At 33.8% G+C, this 24578-nt stretch overlaps 2 protein-coding genes across 4 annotated transcripts in view; both read left to right on the forward strand.

Moving 5' to 3' along the window:
* The first annotated feature begins 1214 nt into the window (after positions 1-1214).
* Positions 1215-14685, forward strand: LOC140452287 (uncharacterized). Its single transcript, XM_072546455.1, has 2 exons — positions 1215-2170; positions 13666-14685. The coding sequence occupies exons 1-2, from the start codon at positions 1927-1929 to the stop codon at positions 14316-14318; spliced, it is 897 nt and encodes a 298-aa protein (XP_072402556.1). The 5' UTR covers positions 1215-1926; the 3' UTR covers positions 14319-14685.
* A 7133-nt stretch (positions 14686-21818) lies between these two features.
* Positions 21819-24578, forward strand: part of LOC140451920 (uncharacterized) — a 45234-nt gene continuing 42474 nt past the window's right edge. For all 3 annotated transcript variants that reach the window (XM_072545885.1, XM_072545886.1, XM_072545887.1), the window contains exons 1-2: positions 21819-22252; positions 23123-23391. In XM_072545885.1, coding sequence (XP_072401986.1) covers positions 22052-22252; positions 23123-23391 — 470 coding nt within the window. In that variant the 5' untranslated portion in view covers positions 21819-22051. The remainder of the gene's footprint in view (positions 22253-23122; positions 23392-24578) is intronic.

A 24578-nucleotide genomic window follows, 5' to 3' on the forward strand; every position in this document is an offset into this window, starting at 1 on the left:
TCGTTTCTCTTGCCACTGGTAGAAGGTTGTAGAAAAGTATCCAAGATCTCATCCTAGATCTCCTAAATCAGTATCTCCTAAATGTATTTTCGATATTACATTTAGATGATCTTCAGTGTCACTTAACTGTTTACTAGTTGCAGGGCCTCCACCAGTTTTCATTAAGCTAGATTGAATTTCCCGACTTTTTGTTTTTGTATTCACCTTCCACTCGAGAAATATCTACGGGTATAAAAGTAATTATTTGTATATACTTGTGAAGGTGGTTTATCGAATGGTGGTATATCATATACTTATTAATTGCAAATATCAGAAATTCAATTTGGATTTACGCAAGGCAGGTGCACAACAGATACAATTTTTATTATTAGGCTAATGGAAAAAGTGACAGAGAAAGACTTACACTTAGTATTTCAAAGCATAAGACATGCGTTAAGTTGTTATTGCAAAATGGCAAAAAGCCCTTAAAAATGGTAATTTTTCAATATTACCCCATTTTTAATCTAGGTCTTTGATTGAACTAATTAAAAATAATTTTATTTACCTTCTTCCACTATTCCGCAGATTTCGGTGGTCCATTACCACGTGCATTTTCTTTTTCAGAAAATTGCTGCGACAACTTATTTATTTTATTTATTTTGTTGGGTTTTGTTTTCCCCGCCACTAACACACTGTTTTCTTCAACAAATGTTATTACACTTTCATACTGCAATTTGGTGGTTTTTTAATCGTTGAGCCATTTTGTACAGACAACACGAAAAGCAAAAATGAAATAATTCAAATGCTCAAGAAGAACGCCACATGGGCCGGGAAGTTTCAAATAAAATCTTGGTAAAGATAGTTCAAACACTCCTAACCATGGAGCTGCGCGAAGGCGGAGTCAAATTCACGTAAAGGCAGAAAGGTTCTATTCTATTTTTTTTTTATAAGTGGAATTATACAGTGCATAGTACAATGCGTTTCGCATGGAAGTGGGGACCAAACCAAATTTCGTCTACTGCGCCGTGGTCCTGAGTGCTTGCACTATCTCTACCAGATATGCGCTGAACAAGATGCGTACTTCACTGCCTGTTATTGACGTCTGTCTTCCTCTAACATATTTAATTTCTGTATAGTGTTATTCTTGTCGCGCAAGACAATACTTTCTTCTACATTAACGTTTTGAGAATAACATGCTTCATAACGTGAACGTTAAAAACTTGATACATCACACCTAATTGTTGGCAACACGTTATACAGGCTGTTATGATCTAACGTTATTTTAACATAACATGTTAACATTTCATATAACATTTTTGATACATCACAGGGCTGATTATAGCTGCAAATGTCAACCATGAAAAAAAATGTTGCTGTTTGACAGTGTTGGGATGTTTTTAGAATGCATCTGTTGTATGCTTCAAATATCAAGAGAGAAAGTTTTTAAAAAGTACATATCGATTATACTATTTTACGAATTCTGCAATTTTTAATTTATATGAAACAATAACGACTAAATATTTGTCTCTCTCGAGAGTAATTACAAAGATCTGTTGCAATCTGGCAACTGCTGATTTGACGATTGCCAAATCTATTCCCTAATCTATCAAAGGGTAATTACCAAAAAAAAATTCGAATAATTAACTGCAATTAATCTCCAAAGAAACAAATATTTACTCATTCTTGTTCCATATAAATCAAAAATTGCAGAATTCATAACATAATATAAACAAAATGTACTTTTCTAAAGCTTTATCTTTTTATATTTGAAGCATACAGCATCTACATTATTGTGCGGACATGCGAACCGAAATTTTTTGTTCCATGTTTGACATTTGCAGCTATAGTCAGCTTGTACTTTCGGTAAACTCCGGAAAGGCTATTTGGTTATGTTGCGCAGAGTTTATACAGGATTGGGTGTTCTAAACTAATCGTTAACTAAATCAAATGGAAGCAATGGAAGTAAAACAAGAAATTAGCGGAGAACCGTGTAAAGCAGAAATCCAGTATAATGAATTGGGTGGTGCTGTTTGGGATGACTTTAAATGTGAAATTAAGGAGGAATCTAGTAGGCAAAATACACATGGCACATGTGATTATTTAGACTTGAAGAAATGTCCTGTAAATACTGAAATAGAACAACATGGAAATGAAATTAACCCACTTGAAGAAAACCAAAAAACTGAAAAAGGTTAGTAACAATGTATTTAAGTCCCCCCTTATTAATTTAGACCTACAAATCGGAATAACTGGTTTTAACTAGCTAATTAGTGATCGGCGCATTCGAATGAAAAATAATCGGTAATCCGATTATTTGAAATAACCTGATCATTCTGTTATTGAATCGGAATTCGAATGATAATCGGTTTTCGGTATAATCTATAACTTTGGGGGTATTCGGTTAAAATCTAACAAGGTAACCACAGCGCCTAACCTAACAAATCTCTAAATCGTTTTCTTTACAATAAAATTAAATGGACATTCGGGTTCAAATGATCATTCGCATGCTTGTCACCACAATCACCAGCTCGGAACTTGTGACGGATCTCGGTCACTCTCGGTATAATACGAATGATCATCATTCGAATGTTAATCCGATTATGTATATCATTCGGATACACAGAATCCGATTTTTAAAATCATGCGATTATGCCCAACGCTACAGCTAATATAATTTTGGGCTAAATTGAATTTTAGGGCAATGAACATAACCTTGGCATCGAATTATATGTTTGTGCGTCACAGTATTGCCATATTTTTTGTATAAAGTATAGGAGTTTTTAAAATAGAAAGATACTTTGACGAAATTATATGGAATGTTTTAAAAAACTTATACAGAAGTAAAATACTTCACATTTGTATTTAGGTATATACCTAAATACAAATGTGAAGTGTTTTACTTCTGTATTAAGATTTTTAAACGATGGTATACAGCCATACTGGGATTTTTTGAATTCAGATTAAAAAGCATTCATAAAAAAATAGTATTTTTACTTTAAATATAGCTAAATATTTAGTGTATTCTTTTGTTTAACCTATTTTTTTTATTTTTATTTAACTTTACTTTATTCTGTAGTTCATAAAGTTTCTAAACTATTAATTTTTACCTTAAGCATAATATTAATGGTTTTTATTATATAAGTATTTTTTAAATGCAGGATATAATTTTATTTTATAATATTTATAGGTATAATTTTAATGCTTTTAATTATATATGTATTTTTCACGTTTTTGTTTAATTATAGTTTTTTGGTTATTTATATATGTATTTTTCACGTTTTTGTTTGTTTTAAATTTTCATTTCATATAATATAAATCTTGCTTCTAATTTTATATGTGAGAGTATGGAATAATTGAGTATATGGCAACACTGACGTATATTAAGCTTACATTTAACGTCAAATATATCTATAGGTTATGTTCATTGTACGAAAATTCAATTTAACCTAATTTTGATCTTAAATAGGCGGTAATTTTTTACATAATTAGTATGTTTCTTCTGCAAATCGGAGGAACAAGCCAACAAACAAATGTTGTCGGGAATATAAACGGCAAAGTAATATAAAAAAAACCGGCAAAAGGATATAGAAAGTGCCGGTGAATCGGTGAAGTTAGCTACAAATGAAGACAAGTTTTGTATTTGACAGTGTTGCCATGTCGTTGTAATAAATAACGAAAGAGCATGAAAAAGAAATATAATTTTCATTAATTTTATGCATTATTTTAAATTATTTTGAAATGTTGTTTACCGAATACATAAATTCACACAATTTAAATGTAGTAACGTAATGTAGTTTTCATCCCAAAATTATAGGAAAATAGTCATAAAAATGAAATCTGCTGAACATCTGTTGCAATCTGGCAACTAGTGTTTTGAATGTTTTGGCAGTATTGCCAAGTTTATCCGCTAATCTACCAATGGCCAATTATAATTTTTTTTTTCTAATAACTAACTGCAACTCAACTACAACTCAAAAGAAACAAATAATCATTCGTTCGTGTTTTATATACATTAAAAGATTTTTAAAAATACCAGATTCCATAAAATAATATAATAAAAATGTACTGTTTCAAAGCATATTTGATGCATAAAACATTTGTACATAATAAGGACATGGCAATACCGCAAAGGCAATTGGTTCATTTGTAGCTAACTTATCCAGGACCTTCCTATATACTTTTGCCAAAAAACCATGGTCTACCAGAATTTAAACCATTATGAAGCCAACCTCTTCATCCCAAAACATACCTACCAACCTCTTCTTCAGATAAAAATGAACAAACATATCATTTTCTCCAAACAAAATTTCCTTTGACTCCAAAACAAAACACAATAATGAGACAATCATATACAGGTTCATGAAACATCTTCAATCTTCAATAATAGTAGATTAGGGAAATCAAAAAGAACATTCTCAAGCATAGCCACAGTTACTACACCTCATAACAAAAAAAAACACGTTTTGACAAAATATCTGACAACAAATCGCTTATTGCACCAAATAGAAGACAGGAACAATCAAATTATAGACCTCAGTTACGAAACACTCTTAAAAACCCTTGCAGTAATACAGATAAAGATAATTTAAATACATTAAACCACAAAATCCTTAGAACAGACCACAGTTAATGAATGTTATAAACTCTTTTTAAATACACCAATTGAAGTAAAACGTCAATTTAGAAATTTGATCAATGGATATTTTGAGTTGTCCAAATCAACAACGGATCTGGATGACCCAGAATTGTATTGAATAATTAAAATTTACAATTTTTTTTTAATTTTTATAAACATTTGTATTAACAGTTTTATTACACAATAATAATTAACAGCTTTATATAATTGTTCAAACATACAATTTTTTTTAACTCAACCTAGACATATAGGTAAGGACTAAGCCAAGATAAATTAAACAAAACTCCAATTCTCTACATTGATAACCAACTTACAAAATGGCTAACAAACCTAAAAATCTTGCAATGGAACATCGAAGTGTAAACTCAAACTACAGTAACCTAATATCACTCATAAGACAGGAGGATCTGTATATTATTTTACTAAATGAAACATTCTTGAAACCCACACACAAATGCAACATCAAACCATATGATATAATCAGAAATGATGTGATGGAAGGTACAAGCATTGCAACCCTGATTAAAAAAATATTAAATATGAAATATTGCACTGTGAGAAAAAATTTGAAACAAATAAAATTAGACTAATAATAATCAAAATACAATAATCAAAATACAAACCAACCAGAAATCCAGAACTAGTAGACAGCTACAGAGCAATAGCTCTTTCATCATGCATGAATAAAGTAATAAAACAGATTATAAAAAATAGAATAGAGTGGATAGTGGAACACAGAAAAACATTTAATTTCTTTCAATCGGGATTTAGAAAAGGAATGGGAATTCAGAACAATATTGCTGTTCTTACAACCTACATTCAAGCTGCCCTATCAGAGAACAGATATGTAATTGAAGTTTTCCTAGACATAAAGACTGCTTATGATCATGTCAACATATATCTCTTACATAAAAAATAGAGTAAAATCTTCCAATTGAACTAATTAATATCATATTCAAGCTTCTTCACAATAGCAAAATATACATTAAAGACAATTAAGAAACCCTTGTAGGACCAGGCTACACAACACAAGGGCTACCTCAGGGATTACCTCTCAGTCCCTTACTTTTCAACCTATACATCAGCTCCATTTATGACATAATCCAAAATGAATGTGTTCTACTATCACATGCAGACGATCTAGTTCTATTGAGTAAACAATATAACTCTATTCAAGGAACAACATCTACAAATTTAAGTCCTAGCTCACATACACAACTGGCTGAATACACACAATTTCTCAATTTCGATAAACAAAAGTGAGGCTATATGGTTTGCAAAAACTAAGAGCATAGGTACATACCCAGATATTAGTAACAAACATCTGACTATCCCATACAAATGACAAATAAAATATTTGGGTGTAACTCTCACAGAAAATTTAAATTGGAACCCATATATTGACCACATTAAAAGTAAAGCGAGTAATGGAAACAATGTAATGAGGTCCTTCTGTAGAGTTTGGTAGGGTGGAGACCCTACAACATTGCTTATAGCCTATTATGGACTGGTAAGATCTCATCTTGACTTTGGTAGTATATTTTTAAAACCATCAAGCAAGCAAACCCTACAAAAACTAGACACCATACAATATCAAGCACCAAGGCTAATTCTAGGATGCATAAAGTCAACCCCCACTACAGCCCTGTTAGCAGAAACAGGGGAGGTGACCCTAGAATTTAGAAGGAGATGGCTAGCAACAAAATTCATGTCAAAAATTTATAGCTACCAAAAGTATCCACTGTTGGAGTTAACACATGAAGTAAACCAGGCATGTAATCACAATTTGGTTACTGGAGACAGAAAAAGTGTCCATACTTAGTAGAAGCATTAGATTATCTAAAACCATATAAAAAAATAGTCCACAAAACAGATGTGATAGCTGACTTCATGCAAAATGACGATACCTTATATGGTCAGATCCCAATAATTAAATTAAACATCAATAAAACAGGTATCAATCAAAATACAATATTTAAAATAGTAACTGAGAAATTGTCTAGAAAATATATTTTTGCTTACACTGATGCATCAAAATGCAAAATTGATCAGGAAACACAAACTGATTATGGAGTGTATATCACTGACAGATTTTTCATTTTCATCCAAGCTGCCTTCAATTATGAATATATGTACAGCAGAAATAGTAGCCATACAAAAATTAAATTGCATAGGTATTAATTCAAAAAGTGATTATATTGCACTACAAACAAAAAAAATATTTATTGAGGCCAACTCTAATGGTAAAAACTGCTCTTCTATAAACGTCTATATTCTTTGGTAGTAAATCATAACCTCATATTATTCCTTAGATTCAGATACACATTTCAATACATTTTTGCGGATTTTCAGCTATAGTTTCACAATGTTTAAAATTTGTGGGTTTACATCTATGGATCTAAAATAAGAAGGACTTAATTTGTGATCCATTGGACTTTTTGAAGTCAGTGGGTATAATAAGTCCACTGGCAAAATTTTCCACTATAATAAAAAAGTTAACAGGACATTTATCCTACAGCATTTCTCTAAAGAATACTGTGGTGTGCAAATAAATAAACTTGCATTTATTTGTTTTAATAATATTTTAAAAAGTCTCAGTGTATATTTATTTTATTTAAACAAAATACTTTGTATAATACATGTACAAAATGGTGTGATTGATAATTTCGTGTGATTTTTAGTTTTTGAGATACACATACCAATAAGAGGATCTTAAACAAATAAACAACATTCATGTGGCTTGTAACAAAATTTGGTAAACATTTTTCAACTTTGCAATAATATAATCTATCAATTTTTTTGTAAAATTTGAACTACAACTGTATGCAAGTTAATAAACCTCCCCTTAGCTATCAACGTTCTAGGTATAAAAAAGCTTTAACCAAAAAATCCACATCAGTGTTTCACATATTTTTGAAATATTGGTGAATGTTTATCCAGATATATGTATATGTAACTGCTTTTCGTTGTCAATAAATAACTATTTTTTAAATTTTTTGTCTTATACAAAAATTAAATCTTGTTTAAGTCTTACATTTTCCAAGTTTAAAACAAATTATAGTTGATAAATAGTAACAAGTCACAAATATTATAATATGTAAAACTAATAAAAAAAAGTAAATGCTGTCCCACCAGGAATTCAATTGATCAATATAGGCATATCTATAGATAGGAAAATAATTTTGACAAAGTGTTACTTATTCTATTTTTAAAATTAGAAATCATAAAACAGTTATAAATTATTTCATTCAGATATGGGAATAATTTAGAAGGAATTCTATCTTTCAGTATTTTATGTTTTTTTTGCCAATCCTATAATATTTTAAATAATGATTCTACGATTGACAATGGCCCTTTTATTTCTTCTTCTGGCAACTGAGCCCCTTTTTAAATAGAGCTATATTTAAATGTATTCATTTTTCCTCTAAAAGATCTGAGATATATCAAAACCTCTGTCCGCTAAAATAAATTTTCCTTTTTTAATAAGTCCTAAAGTTCCACATTCTACTGTAAATTTTCTATCTGAAATACTGCCTCCGTAAATATCAGATACATATAATTTCACCTTTTTCAGAGTATTAGTATTTTGAAGGTATCGGTTTTATAATAAATATATAGAATATGTTGCCTGTTGTATAATATAATCATTACTTCGGTCTATTGGAATTTCGGTACACTCCAGAATAATTTTGTACTGGTCTTCTGAATTTCTTCCAATGTTTCAAAAGTAAGTTTTTTTTAAGCAAGTGTAAAAATGCTTGGTCCACTTAACAACTGGTCCACTGCTACACAAAATCTTTTTCTATATCTATCACTTCTCACAGAGTCCTTCACTGGAGTCTCCAACTTTCTTTTTGGTAAATTTAAGAAGGTACTGCATATTTTTTAAGGATCCTCCATTGTCATAGAAAAATAAGACAATGACAATGCAAGAAATTTGGATAAGTATTTTTTAACTCACCCAAACTTGTAAACGTATAACTTTCATCTGAAAAGGGCCTGAAACAGATTTTTGTGTGTTTGCCGATACTTTTTTCAGACCTGATAGCGATCAACCATCATTTTTTTAAAGCATTATTCAAGGGGAATTTATGAAATTTAACATTGTCAGTGTTATTGGAAACTGAAACGTATTGTGGCATACAACAATTGTAAGGCATACTGCAAAGTTTTAGTAAAAGTATCCAAACAATTAAAATGTCCTAAATAACTTATTAAAACTTAAATCACTCACAAAATTGCAAAACAACTAGGAAACAAGTACCAAACAATGTAAATAAATGGCAATGCAATGGCAGAATAAAATAAGGTTACGTTTTAACAATTTTAATACCAAACCCTGACGCTAGCGCCACCTACATGCATGTGATCTATTACGGAATACCAAACACATACAGTGTTGCCCGATTTTAAATAAGTGAAGAATTATAAGTTTTCACACAGAAACATTTTTTAGATTGTAATCACAGGAAGCGGTTATAGTAAAATTTGTTGATAACTAGACAGTGTAACAGACGTTAGTAATAATACAAATACAAATATATACCGGGATCGCACTGTGCTCACAGACTAAACTGTAGCACATAATAGACCAGATCTCGTGCTAGTTAATAAACTAACAAGAAAAACAACACTAATCGATGTGGCAATACCTAACAACAATAATCTGCGTGTTAAGTATAACGAAAAGATCGCCAAGTACAGAGATCTGGAAATACAAATAAGGAGACAAGGGAGAATGGAAAGTACCCAGACGATACCTAGTATTCTTTCTACCACTGGAGTCATCCCGAAGAACCTCCTAGAAAATTTAAAAAAGCTGGGTCTAAATGAACATCTATATAAGATCATGCAGAAAGCTGTGCTACTTTCGACGTCCAGATGCGTGCGAAAATTTTTGGGAGATACACCGACGTACCAAGTCACCTAGGACTCGATAACATGGAAAGAGTCCCACCAGAGCTCAATCCTTTTGATACCGTAGGATCTGGGATGAGCGAATGTTCCCCTTATAGAGAGTGTAAGCCGTATAGCTAAATCTGGATAATACAAATAGTAATATATTTCTTTGTTTTGGATATTGGGCGGCGATTAATACTAATATATTCCAACGGGATTAACTTGGCTGATAGGTTTGGCAAATATGCATCTTAATACACATGCTCTCAAATATACACCGTTGTCACGTCTAAAAATTAGTTTTTCTTGTCTAATATCATTGTTATATTTTTGTAGAATATCCAGTTTGTAATTCTTAAATCTGATCTGATTTTTATGCCGTCATTTTATTTATACTTTTATTACCAAAATGTAAAAAAATATTACTTAGACGCACAAATTCACAACCGTTGTAATTAAGAAAATTGGGAAGAGTTATTAAAGATCCTTGAAATCAAGTGTCCTGCGACATACTTTGTTCTGATTCAAGTGTTCTGCGACTGTTTTCTACTTGGATTGTCATTCAGTTAAAAATTCACATTAGCTAAGGTCTCCCTAGATTCTCTTACGTTAGGTTGCGCAGGTGTAATTATTCTTATCATAAGAGGAGTGTCTTAAGCAGGAATCAGCTCGTGGAATGATGCTCTTGGCTTCGGCAAAGAGAAACGATATTAAAACGAGAAACGATATCGATATTGGCGATCAGAAAAGAGACAACAGTTGGCACCCCACGTTATTGTGAAATTAGTAAATATTTGCTTTTTGGTAAATGCATTCGACCTATCCTAAAATGTAGTCGGACTATTCCAATGGTCAGTATCTAGGATTAAGTCTGTTGTACGCCATCAGTATTGGTGGTAAAATTTTTATTAAGTTGGGTAATTTATACAATAAAAAAAATTCCAACACAAGTTCGTTATAATTGGATATGCGGTGCCTCAGCTTCTGATTTTTTTGAACTGGATCGATTTGCCGACAAACAACGGAATAGCACCCGCCGGCTATAAATAGACAGTTTTGCACTATCACGGGGATCGTAAACCACAAATATTGAGAAGAAATACGGTATTCCACGTTGTTTTGGTTCTCGTCTTTATATTCTGTCTTTTTCTATTCCGTATTTTCTATTTCTCTTTACAGGAGTAGGCTTGTAACTTTTAAATTTGTAACACTGGAACAGAGACGGGGAATGCAAGTAATGTTGTTTTCCTCTCTCTCTTTCCTTTGTTTTTGCTCTCCGCACCAGTAAATATGCGGATTGCAACAGACTAACACCTGGTTTTCGGTGTTTTTAAAGATCTCCTCCACCATACTTCGGATAACCCTCCAATCTAATTGGCGGCACTCTAACTTTGGCATGGCTAACTTTTGCACGTCGGACTCTAGTACGTGCTCTCTCAATCTCTCATCTTGGAGTTTCAAGACTTTCCCGGGAGCTGGCACTTGGCATTGAAGTTCTGCAACTCGACCGAACTTCCTTCGAAAGACGGATGCCAACCCTGGTACGTCTTTGATACTGGCCGGGATGGTAAGGGCCAGTGAGTAGTCATCGGGAAGCGCGAGTAGATCTTACCTTTCTTCAGTGGTAACACCATGTCTTGCTTTACCAGTACCTCCATAGGCACCCATAAATTAATCAAACGTGAGGTCAGACACATCTTGGACTTGGTTTACTTCCACTTCTTCATCTATGTCGTGGTCACCTTCGAAAGACGCCAGCCGGTTATGGTCTACTATCATCGGCTTTCCCCTCGGAATTTTGCTTATTCGGTAGATGACATCGTTGATCTTCTCCATGATGAGGTATGGACCTTCCCAAAACTGCTGCAATTTGGGAGAACAACCTTTTCGCTTCTTGGGATTATAGATCCAGACTTTGTCGTTCTTCTTAAAGCAACCCTTTTCGGCTTGTGTATCGTACCGTTTCTTCATTCGGTCGCTAGCCATCTGAAGATGGGAACGGACCAACTCATATACATCGTCCATTCTTCTTCGTAACTCGATCACATAATCTTCACCTGCTACATCTTCTCCAGGTCGACACCCAAACTCTAGATCACATTTCGCGTCCGAATAGGACTTTGGCTGGTGTCTGGCCTGTTGATTCGTTCACAGCAGATCTGTAGGCCATTGTGAAGAACGGAAGATATTGGTCCCAGTCTCAATGATGATCGGACACCATCTTTGTCAAATACTTGCCAACTGTCCTATTCATTCGTTCTACCATACCATCCGATTGCGGATGATACGCGGTAGTTCTTGTTTTCTTCATGCCTAGTCTATCACATATTCCTTGGAATAGATCGCTTTCGAAGCTCCTGCCTTGGTCACTATGGATCTCCAAAGGCACCCCAAATCGGATGATATATTCTTGAATCAACTTATCTGCAACGGTGGCGGCCTTCTGGTCTGGAAGTGCGTAAATCTCGACCCACTTAGTGAAGTAATTCATTACTACCAACATGTACTTGCATCCATTTTCACTTTCTGGAAATGGCCCAGCGATGTCCAAAGCTATTCTTTCAAACGGGCTTCCAACACTATATTGTCTCATAGGAGCTCTCCTTTTTCGATAAGGCCCGTTACTCGTAGCACAAATAGTACATTTCTTACACCAGTCTTTTACGTCGTCGGAACTGTATATCCAATAAAACCGTTCCCGAATTCGCTGAAGGGTTTTCTTTACACCAAAATGCCCTCCTGATGGACTGTCGTGTAACTGACGAAGTACTTCGGATCAACTTTTTTTAAGCCCTTTTCTCTATTCGGTTTACCGAATATAGGCCTCTCCTAATTCTCGCCATTCATCTCTGTTGTTTGTAAGACGTTTCCACATTGGCCCTGCAGTTCTTTTAATATCGTCGCTCCATCGCATTTGCGGTCTTCCTCGTGGTCTTCTGGCTTCATAAGGCCGCCAATTCCCGATTTCTTTATTCCATCGGCCATCCGTAGGACGTTCGTTATGTCCAGCCCATTTCCATTTCAGTTTAGCTGACAGTTCAACAGCATCTTTTACTTTTGTTCTATTACGATACAACTTTGTACTATATTGAATATACCAGGATACGAATATCGTAGCATTTTTTAAAATAGGAGGGCTGTATTGGATGGGACATGTGTAAAGAATGGAGGATGCCAAAATACTAAACAAAATAAGCAAACAAGTACCAGAAGGAAAAATAACAAGAGGAAGACCGAAGCTGAGATAGGTACATAGAATAAATAGAAAATGATATAACCTTAAAAATTAAAAAATTGGAAAAAAAGCACTAAACAGATCAGAATGGACAAGAATCCTCGAACAAGCCAAGACACAAAAATGACTGTCGAGCCAGTGATGATTCTTCTTCTTCTTCAAGTTCCGCTCCTATCGGAGATTGGAATTCATTCCGGCAATTATAATTTTGTTGGTTACGTGCCTGAATAGTTCAATTGAACTGCATCCAAACCATTCACGGAGATTGCGTAGCGACGAGATTTTACGTCTTCCTACGCTTCTTCTGCCTTTGATTTTACCCTGCATTATATTCCTTAGTAGTTCGTATTTTTCACCTCTCATGATGTGCCCCAAGTATTCCAATTTTCTGATTTTTATGGAATTTAAAACTTCGCATTGTTTTCCTAGTTGGTCGAGAACTTGTTCGTTTGGTTTGCTATCCATCCATGATATTTTAGTGATGATTATGATCCCACAATATTGAATATATTTTATCTTTTATACTTTGTAGAGATTGATTTATACTTCCTGGCCATTGTTAAACGAGTACATTATTTCATATTTTAAGGAGAATTCTGGTACAGTCCACAAATCCGGAAGTAGGCCATTCTCCTAATTCTCGTTAAAAAAGGTGGCTCAATAGAAGTTTCACGGTCAGTGTAGTACCTCCGTTTGTACTATCTTTATAAACAATATTGAATATATTGAGGTATTATGCATTAAAAGATAGTAGGGCTAACTATTACACATATAGAAGACAGAAAAACAGATTGCTAAAACATATTTATATCATTTACTACTTCTGCCGTCTTAAATTTTATTCTGCTTTAATTTGTTTATGCAATTCATTTTTCCTGATTCTCAAATGTTTATATTATTAGTTGGTTTGTTTTAGGTTATCTACAAGATGAACACAAAATGGAAATTATGGAGAACTCAATTAAAGATTCATCTTACAACGGAAATTATATGAGTCAACACTCTGAAGAAAAAACATTAAATAAAAATATGAAAGTTGCGACTGGACAAAAACCTTACAAATGTGAAATTTGTTTTAAATGGTTTTCTTACAAATATCATTTGAAAATACATTTGAGAGCGCACACTAGAGAAAAACGTTATAAGTGCGAAATTTGTTTTAAGCAATTTTCTCAGGAAGGTCATTTGAAAACACATTTGAGAGTGCACACTGTAGAAAAATCTTACAAGTGCGAAATTTGTTTTAAGCAGTATTCTCAGGCAAAATATTTTAAAATACATTTGAGAGTACACACTGGAGAAATATGTTTTAAATGCGAAATTTGTTTTAAGCAGTTTGCTCAGGCAAGTTGTTTGAAAACACATTTGAGAACGCATACTGGAGAAAACAAATCTTACAAGTGCGAAATCTGTTTTAAGCAGTTTTTTCAGGAAAATAATTTGAACACACATTTGAGAATGCACACTGGAGAAAAAAAATCTTACAAGTGTGAAATTTGTTTTAAGCAGTTTACTCAGGCAGGTTCTTTGAAATCACATTTGAAGGTACACACTGAAGAAAAACCTTAAAAGTGTGAAATTTGTTTTAAGCAATTTAGTACATCAGGTAGTTTGAAAAGACATTTGAGAGTGCACGCTGGAGAAAAATGATAAAATTTTCATTATTATTATGTAATAATTATTAAATAATTTGACTTAACTTATGATTCGAAACAACATACAAGACACAAACCTTAAATTGTTTTTGCGACTTTCAAGTAGTATTATATAAATCATAATTAACTTTTCTGAGTGGTGGGAGGATATTTTGTAATATCATAATAATCATAATCAATAATATTTCAAATAAGATAAATACATGTATAAACTATATACTCTGCACCTTTTCCTTTTATTGTTATAATTGACGTTTTGTGAATTAAAACACTTATTCTTTGTTCCTAGTTTTATTTAATAATACGTAAATACTACTGAGAAATTATACATTTTCTAATTATACAACCAAAGAATATAGTGTCATCAAGTGCCCTAGTCTGTCGACCAATAGCACGCACTTGATGCGCATCGCCTCGCCTACCTCGACTTGGAGATTGTGTATAAATAATTGCACAATTTTCAAGTCGGGATCACTGGGATCAGTCGTTAGACCACGGCCTCACCTAGAGCATAGTACGCTCTAGGGGGTCACCGGTCGGGGCTCTGCTCCAAGCTACCGCAATTTTAGACTCCGTAGCTAGTCTTCACACATAAAAACTTGTTTTATTTCAAACGATGGTGTACCTTATTATTGATATAAGAATTCCAAACCAAGTCTTTATCAAGACTTGGCAGAATCCACAACATCCAGAAGTTAAATTGGATAAATGCTTAGGGGTACTTCGTACACTATACACGAAGCCCCTTAGCAGAGCATACAGCGGAGTGGATAATTTGAGAGGTCCACTCTTGCTGCGACAATAGAAGGATTTTTCACTGTCATTTTTCAGCGTCGGCAAAGGCTGTACACAAAACAATAGAAGTTGATTATAATTTTAGTTCCTTATTTGGACCACTAGGGAGCGGTCATGTCAGCGCTATTACTGCTTCTAAAATAAGAAAGAGGGGCAACTTTAGATATTTTTATATGTAGATGCCGCGTAGTCGTAGAATAGCATTGCAATTGCTAGTCTAGCTTATCGGGCGATAATTCTGGAAATGTGCCGTTTTTCGATCATTATTACGTGATCTCCCTTCCACGTGTCAGGAAAGTCTATTAATCTAATTAATTAGTGTATTAATGTTGTTGATTAAATTTGTTATGTAGACTATTGCTTTTACTGGCAGATTCTACAAAGCTCTATTCGTAATCTGGTCCGGTCCTGAAGCTTTTTTGGCGTTAGTATCAGCCGTCTGACCTCTTCATGGGAGGTGTGTAATACTAATATCTATGTTGCATCTTATTCTTTTTAGTTTCCACTGCTTCTGTGAAGTCTAGATCTTCATCGGGATGGTACTTTTTCCTACATCCTCTTTCTAGCGTATTTTTCATAACTTCCGCTTTGTCTTGTTCTGTGTACACAATTCCATTTTCTCCATGTAAGGGTTTATTTGGATTTAGTTGCTGGATGTAATTGTTCCAGTGTTCGTTCCTGTGTCTTCTAATTGATTTTTAACTTCCCTTTTCAATTCATTAGCAATCCTGTTACCCTCTTGATTTCTTATTCTGTTGGCTCTTCTTCTTTTCTGTTACTGTTTCTTATTTCTTGTTGCTGGCATCGATAGCGTTTTGTATCATTTTCTCTAGTTTTAGAACACATTCTTCTAGATCTTGTTTTGGGTTTATTGTTGGTATTGATATATATCACAAACTGGACATAGACGTTAATAATACACAATTTGGTTTTCGCAAAGGCCTAGGAACACGTGAAGCTCTTTTTTCACTTAATATACTAATACAAAGATGCCTGGACGTCAATCAAGATATATACGCATATTTTATTGACTATAATAAAGCATTCGATAAAGTACGACATAAACATTTAATGAATGTCCTGAAATCAAAGAAGATTGACTACAACGACCTCGGGATCATATCAAATTTATACTATAAACAGCGAGCAAAAGTACGTGTTAACGAACAGATGTCAGAAGAAATTGAAATTAGATGTGGAGTAAGACAGGGATGCGTATTGTCGCCAATTCTTTTCAATGCCTACTCCGAAGAGGTCCTGAAAAAAGCTCTTGAGGGTGAAACAGCTGGAATAAAGGTAAATGGAGTCCCCATTAACAACATTAGATATGCGGACGACACTGTGATCTTAGCCGAAAACATTGAAGATTTTCAGAGACTGGTGACCAGAATAGCAGAGTATGGAAAAGAGTATGGTCTAACAATGAATGTCAAGAAGACGAAATTTATGAGAATATCGAAAACTCAAAGAAATAACGAGAATCTTCTAATAAACGAAACCAACGTCGAACAAGTGGACAAATATGCATACCTGGGAACAATGATTAACTCCACAAATGATTACAATCAGGAGATAAAAATAAGAATAGAAAAGGCTAGAGCAAATTTCAACAAAATGAGAAGAGTTCTATGTACCAGGGATTTAAAACTGGAACTAAGAGTTAGGTTGGCGAGGTGCTATGTTTTTTCGACTTTATTTTATGGAATGGAATCTTGGACCTTGAATGCGACATCAATGAAAAAACTGGAATCATTTGAGCTGTGGGTGTACAGAAGAATTCTGAAAATATCATGGACAGAACACGTCACAAACAAAGAGGTTCTGGGAAGGATGAACAAAGAAATGGAAATTTCAAATTCAATAAAAATAAGAAAATTAGAATATCTCGGACATATTACACGTGGAGAGAAATACACCTTGCTCCAACTGATTATGCAGGGAAAGATCCAAGGAAAGAGAAGCATAGGGAGGCGTAGAATGTCATGGCTGCGCAACCTGAGAGATTGGTACGGATGTACATCAAATGAACTTTTCAGAGCAGCCGTCTCAAAAGTCCGAATAGCTATGATGATTGCCGACCTCCGCCGCGGAGATGGCACTTGAAGAAGAAGTTGGTATTGCGTCGATGGTTTCACTCACAACCACCACTTGGTGGTTTGTTTCCACTCCTCCCAGGGCCAATATAATTGGGTTGTAAATTAAATCTTCCTCGTCGGGTCATTGCATTTCGTGTTGTTAACTCACGTTTTGTAGAATTGCTATGTCTAGATATGTGAGAAGTCTATCTCTACCGTGAAGGCATGTAGGTTCTATGAGTCCTACTACTATGATGTTCTGTTTATCTTCGGGATAGCCACAAAACAGTCTCCAGTCACAAACAATTTGTAGTTCTGTCAAACCAAAATTGAATCGTTTGTTCTAACATATGCTGAAATAATTTTCAGCATGTAATTGCTGCAGTAACTTCTATATGGGGGATAAAGGGGTAGAATGCGAATACATGGAGTTGATTCCAGTTTACTCCAACTATCCTCTTCTACTCCAATCCGACTCTCACCTTCACGCTGGTGTCCCCTGTTAACCGAGCAACCCAAATCTGGTATCCAACCCGGGTGGAAACTGACGAGAGCGGGTGAAATGGCCCTCAGAAAAGGGGGTTTGGCGTTGGGTTAACTACCCAACCCGGTAAAACCCCATAGTTATGAAATCGAAAGTCAAAAATGCCGGACGAAAATCTCTACGACGACCTATGCAACGAAATAAGGACCTGAATAATGGAAATAATGATCTTTATGTATTTACCTGGAAGGTTCGCACACTTATCGACCCTGGAAACATCCGAAAACTGTGTGACATATTAGCACAATATAATGCTGATATTACTGCAATACAAGAAGTACGATGGACAGGCCATGGCATAATCCAAAAAGCAAACTACAATGTATACTATAGTTGCCATAGAACTAGACATGAATTTGGGACAGCCTTTATAGTCAATAATAAAGTCAAGCACTTGGTTATAGATTTTATGCCGATAAATCCGCGAATGAGCTCCTTAAGGATCAGGGGCAAGTTTTTTAATATTAGCCTTATTAATGTACATGCCCCAACAGAGGATAAGGAAGACGAAGAAAAAGACAATTTCTATAATGAATTAGAAAGAACATATGACAATTGTCCCAGAAGTGACATTAAAATAGTAATCGGTGATCTGAACACAAAAATCGGAAGGGAAGAAATATATCTACTGCACATTGGTAAATATAGTCTCCATAATAATACTAATTCGAATGGGCACCGAGCAGTCACCTTCGCAGCCTCAAAGAACATGATCGTAGGAAGCACATGTTTTCTATACAAAAAAATACATATGGGGACTTGGACCTCGCCTGATGGATTAACCAACAACCAAATTGATCATGTGATCAAGAATTCGGGCTAGAATCTCAAATGCGAAGAAGGAGAGAAGTACCAAAACAAGGCGCCTTAATATTGAACTCCTCAAAAACCTGCAAACGGTAGAAAGGTTTCAAAAATATATCGAAACTAAATACATAACTAAAGAGAATCTAACAATTAGTGAACAATGGGAAATGTGTAAAAATTACATTAAAGACGCAGTAAATAACATTCTAGGGCCACAAAGATCACCACGCAATGAGTGGTTAGATTCTGAGTGCGAGGACATTACAAGAAGAAAGAACAATGCATATAAACTGATGCAGCAAAGAAAAACCCGAGAAAAAGAACAAAAATATAAAGATCTCAGAAGAGAAGATAAGTACATCCATCGGAGAAAAAAGCGAACTTATGAAGATAGAATAATGGAAGAACTTGAGGCATTAAAAAAGGAAAATCAAACAAGAAAATTCTATAAAAATCTAAATAAAGCAAGAAAATAATTTAACCAAGGATCGGACTATGTAAGGATAAGGAGGGGCATATACTCAATACAAAAGAAGAATTATTGAAAAGGTGGGTAGAACACTATAAAGAACTACTTACTATCGAAGTAGAAGATCCAAATCAACCACCCCCAGGAGCAAACAACAATACACCATTGGAGCCTCCATCAATTCAGGAAGTACGGGATGCAATAAAACACCTAAAAAAGAATAAATCTCCAGGAAGTGATGGTATACCCGCGGAAATTATTAAATCTGAATCATATATATAAAATCATACTGAGAGCCTGGAATAAGGAACAAATCCCAGAAGAGTGGTGTATTGGGATCGTTTGCCCGCTACACAAAAAGGGTGATCAATTGGAATGTAGAAACTATAGGGAATAACCCTCCTTCCTTTCTTTCAAATAATACATTGCCGAAAATTTTATACGCAGATGTTAACAGAGTAATGCCTCTATAGTTCTTACACTCCAGTTAATCACCCTTTTTATGCAACGAACAATTATTTCCATAAGGTCCATACCTCATTATGGAAAGCCGATGATAGTACACCATAACCGGCTGGCGTCTTTCGAAGGTGACCACGACGTAGATGAAGAAGTGGAAGTAAACCAAGTCCAAGACGTGTCTGACCTCACGTTTGAGGAATTCATGGGTGCCTATGGAGGTACCGGTAAAGCAAGACATGGTGTTACCACTGAAGAAAAGCAAGATCTACTCGCGCTCCCGATGACTACTCGCTGGCCCTTACCATCCCGGCCAGTATCAAAGACGCACCAGGGTTGGCATCCGTCTTTCGAAGGAAGTTTGGTCGAGTTGCAGAACTTCAATGCCAGGTGCCAGCTCCCGGTAAAACCTTGAAACTCCAAGATGCATCACGTTACCTTTTCTACCTGGTAACAAAAGACACTGCCCGTGACCAACCTACCTACCGAGATGTATGGGAAGCCTTACTTCAATTGAGAGAGCACGTACTAGAGTCCGACGTGCAAAAGTTAGCCATGCCAAAGTTGGAGAGCCACCAATTAGATTGGAGGGTTATCCGAAATATGGTGGAGGAGATCTTTAAAGACACCGAAGTCCAGGTGTTAGTCTGTTGCAATCCGCATAGTTACTGGTGCGGAGAGAAAACCGTCCCTTGTCATTTTTATACAACTGGAAGTTGTAAAAGAGGGTCCAGTTGCCGATACCAGCATACATTTCACGTTCCAGTCCCGACTTCTTCAATTCTTCATTGAAGAAAAAATTCTTCAATTTTTGCATAAAAAATTTTCTAATTTTCTCTGAGTAGTTTCTATAGATTTCCTGGAACTTCACTATTACTTCGGGAATGTTTGCATTTATATAAATATCTATATGGAATAGAATGCTAGATGATAGCATAGTAGTTGCGTTTGTGATTTTTTATCGAAACCACTGTAGACCTCATAAACGGAGGCGTTGAGATGTTGAAAGGTTTACAGATCTGTCAAAAATTGTATCCAAATAATAGAAAACATTACAATGAATTTTTTACGATCAAATTAATTTAATTTATTGGCCAGAAAACTGCTTGTAAGAAAGCACATTATAAAATAATAATATAAAAGATGTTATCAATCTTATTAAAACAAAATACCTACAAATATAAATATCAATATCCAGCCACCTACTGTATTAATAAATACCGTGGATGGCGGTAAATATAAATTTCATATTCTCATATAATAATTAAAATTTTCATAGTCCTACCTTCCTTTTTATCACAATTAAAGGTCTTAACTTTCAAAAAAGTTATATGAGTTGAGTCCATGGTTCTTTACCCGTGCGTCATCATTTAATTTAAAGCATACGAAATACATCCGAAATTTACTCCACGCAACAGCAAGTTACAGAAAGTGGCTACTGGTCTGATCACGGATAATACATATTATAAAATTTGATGTTACCAAATAAATAGAATGTAAAATGTTAGCTTTGCTTTGAAATGTTGGTGCAGAATTACAGCTAGATTTGAAGTAGCCTAATAAATTCTTTTAATATCAATAGTGATTAATTAATAAATAAGCAATTTATAAAGAAATATAATTAAATACTTATATAATAATGTTTAGTGTGTTGATGTAATAGGTACCTAACAGTAAAATTATTTAAATAATGAAACATTATTTACCTCAAACAATAATGTTGCAAGATTTTGAACGTATGTTTTTCGTTTCTCATATTTCATTGAACAGATGACAACGGTTCCAACGATCCCCCATTCCTTTTTTCTAATTCAAAGTACTCGATTAAATTTTAAACTTCAATATAAAATTAATTATGAAAACAATTTGTCCAATACAAATAACTTCGAAATGCAAAAACAGGGCAAAAAACCCAAAATTATCCAACAAATTGACAGCCACAAGTAAACAAATCGGAAACGTCACAGATTGTACGTCCCTTAATCTGAAAAAGTTCCCAAGCGTCTTTTTGTACCTATCCCTTTTCGATGTACTAAGTCTAGAGCGTTTATAAAAATAACATGTGTCTTTACTCAATAACAGGCGGTAGCTGGTTTGTCTTTAGTTTCATGCGTAGAAGACAATGATGCTAGATAAAAAGTATGTGTTTTATTTCACCAGGTATTAATGACGCACGGGTAAAGAACCATGGACTTAACTGTATGTTATCCTCACAATGTGATAAGCGCCTCCGTTCATAATTTCTCGAAGTTTATTCGGAAAAAAACATTGCTGGCAACGTTGCTAACTTCACATCGGTAGTATGAAGTAACTAGTGACAGACAAAGCCTCAAGCTGAATTGAACGCCAAATAGCCTAAAATGTTAATTTTTCAGTTTTGATTTTGAAGGAGGAAGTACAATTTCACCTGTAAAATGAGTGTTTGCATTACATTCATTACTGGGGTTTGCTAATGTAACCTTTATTATTATCTGGGCAGTTGCTTTCAAGAAACAATCATGAGTAAATTCTCGTCGTTTATCGAACTTTTAGTTAAACAAACGTGTCGGCGAGCTTCCCACGAATTTGAATTGGAATCAAAACAACAGTCGGCTCCGCAAGTTGTAAGAGCAGTTCAAGATGATGTCGGTATATATTCACTTGAATTTCTTAAGGCTCTTCATGATAATACGCGAGACAGTCTTTACAAACTATTAAGGGTAAGCAACTAGTTCTGGTAATGGTACTATTTGTAAATCTATAGCTAATTTACTAACAAAACTAATTAGATAACACACGGCCGAATACTTTTCTAATTAGATTACAAATGGACATGTACACTAATGAAACAAAGTTGACTTTCAAGAGGCAGGTACAGAGAAGACAAGGGAAAACAACCACTCTGTAGAGAATTATAAACTGAGCAAGAAATGTAAACTAGAAAATCAGGCCTATATGATAGCTGTAATTAATTAAGAATGGAAGTCAAGTATGCTAACAAATTGCACAAATTAGTAATTAATAAAGAAAGAGAAATCATGATAAAACTTTATAATACATTATAACATTTTATATTTTCTGTCTGTAAATGTGTAATGTTTAGCTAGCTCCTTTTTTGTATACCAGGATAATAGACAGCGCAGTTGGGGACAAATCTAATAGGAAAAACTTTTGTTTATATTTTGTTGATTCAAACTAAGTATAGAGAGATTAACATCTTTGGTCATGAAGTTAAATATATACTATTTACCATTCAGCAATTAAACCAGTTTATTGTGAATGAATCAACTGTGGGATGAATAGGTATATGATTACTTGTTCACATATTATCTGTTCATCCCCAGTTGACAAATAACAACAATAATATGTCAACTTGAAAAATTGTTTGTGTTGATATCATTTTATAGCAAGAAAAGTGAAATAGTAATCCTTTCATTTAATAAAAGATATTTCACATTTTTATTTTTTTTTTTCAGTTTATAGGAAATAAATGTCAATAAAATGATGATTGTAGTTTGCTAGATATTTTATGTATTGCATTGCTTCTATGAAGACAAATAATATTTTGTCTCTTTTAATATTATTTCCAGACTAAGGATCCAAATGATCCAAATAGTGTGGAAGTTCCTGTTGGCTTAAATTGGTTGAACAACAAAGACTTCACTGCTCCAGAAAGAAAAGTGCTATTGAATTTTTTGTATAAAGTCAAAGATATGGTCCCCAGTAACTCCAAAAATTGGATTGACTTACACCACTTCATGCATTATGTTTATAGAAACTTCGCTAGTGTGAGCCCTGACCCTACTTCAGAGTATTTGACGCCTTATTTCCTGGACGAAATGCGAGGATTAATACGCAGGTAATTTTTTCATACAAATTGTTGCTAAAAATTAATTTTTTTGTTAGACTACCTAAAAGAATTCTTTTCCTATTATAATTTTTTGGATAAAGTCTAGAGAACATTTTGATCTTCTGATGAAGGTAGCTACAAAAGATGCATGATAGAACAATATATAGGTGTTTGGTGGTATTGAAATTTATATTAAAAATGAAATGTTTGCATTTAATAGCAATAAGTTATTAAAAATTAACAGTTTAGAATTATCAAAAAAGAAAAACAATATATATATATATATATATATATATATATATATATATATATATATATATATATATATATATATATTAGTGTGTCCATAAAGTAACATATAAATTCATTATTAGCTAAATAAACAACACTACTAGAAATTCCTGAAACAGGTTGATTTTTGATTTTAATTTATTATTTTTTCAAATTATAATTTAATATACAGGTTGAACCACCTTAGTATGATGACGTCATCACCATTTTTTTCAATTTATAGATTTCCCTTGTGGAGCTGATTCCAAAAATGTGTAACATGTTGCTTCAAACTGGTACAGGGCAGCAAAAATGCAAAAATTTGCATGTGTGACCATAAAGTAACACATAAATTCATTAGCTAAATAAACAACATTATTAGAAATTTCCGAAACAGGTCGATTTTTGATTTTAATTTACTATTTTTTCAAATTATAATATAATATACAGTGTGAACCATCTTCGTATGATGACGTCATCACCATATAACCGCCAAGTTACTTACAAAATAATAAATGAAGAATAAAAATGTATTAAACACATTAAATGAAATTTCATATTTGATGATATTCCATTCCACTCGATATAGATTTTCAACCAAGCCGATATTGCAATTTTTGCCGAACAAACAGACCCGATAATATCCATCAACTACAAGACCGAATTAGGCAAGAAATAAAGAATATAACACCCGCTATACTACAGAATGTTAAAGACGAAATTAATGACCGGTTCAGTCATTGTCTCACGATCAATGGAGAACAATTTGAACATTTACTGTAAATTTACGTTTCTTTTGCCACCATGTACCAATTTGAAGCAACGTTTTATACATTTTTTGAATCAGCTCAGCAAAGGAAATAATATATGTAAATTGAAAAAAGGGGGTTCCTTTAAAAAAAAGTGATGACGTCATCATATGAAGG

Source organism: Diabrotica undecimpunctata, chromosome 10 (genome assembly GCF_040954645.1).
Source record: "Diabrotica undecimpunctata isolate CICGRU chromosome 10, icDiaUnde3, whole genome shotgun sequence".
NCBI lineage: Eukaryota > Metazoa > Arthropoda > Insecta > Coleoptera > Chrysomelidae > Diabrotica > Diabrotica undecimpunctata.

Coding starts and splice junctions, on each gene's coding strand:
- LOC140452287 (XM_072546455.1), top strand. CDS start 1,927: ATGGAAGCAATGGAAGTAAAACAAGAAATTAGCGGAGAACCGTGTAAA. Junction 2,171..13,665: donor AAACCAAAAAACTGAAAAAG/GTTAGTAACAAT, acceptor GGTTTGTTTTAG/GTTATCTACAAGATGAACAC.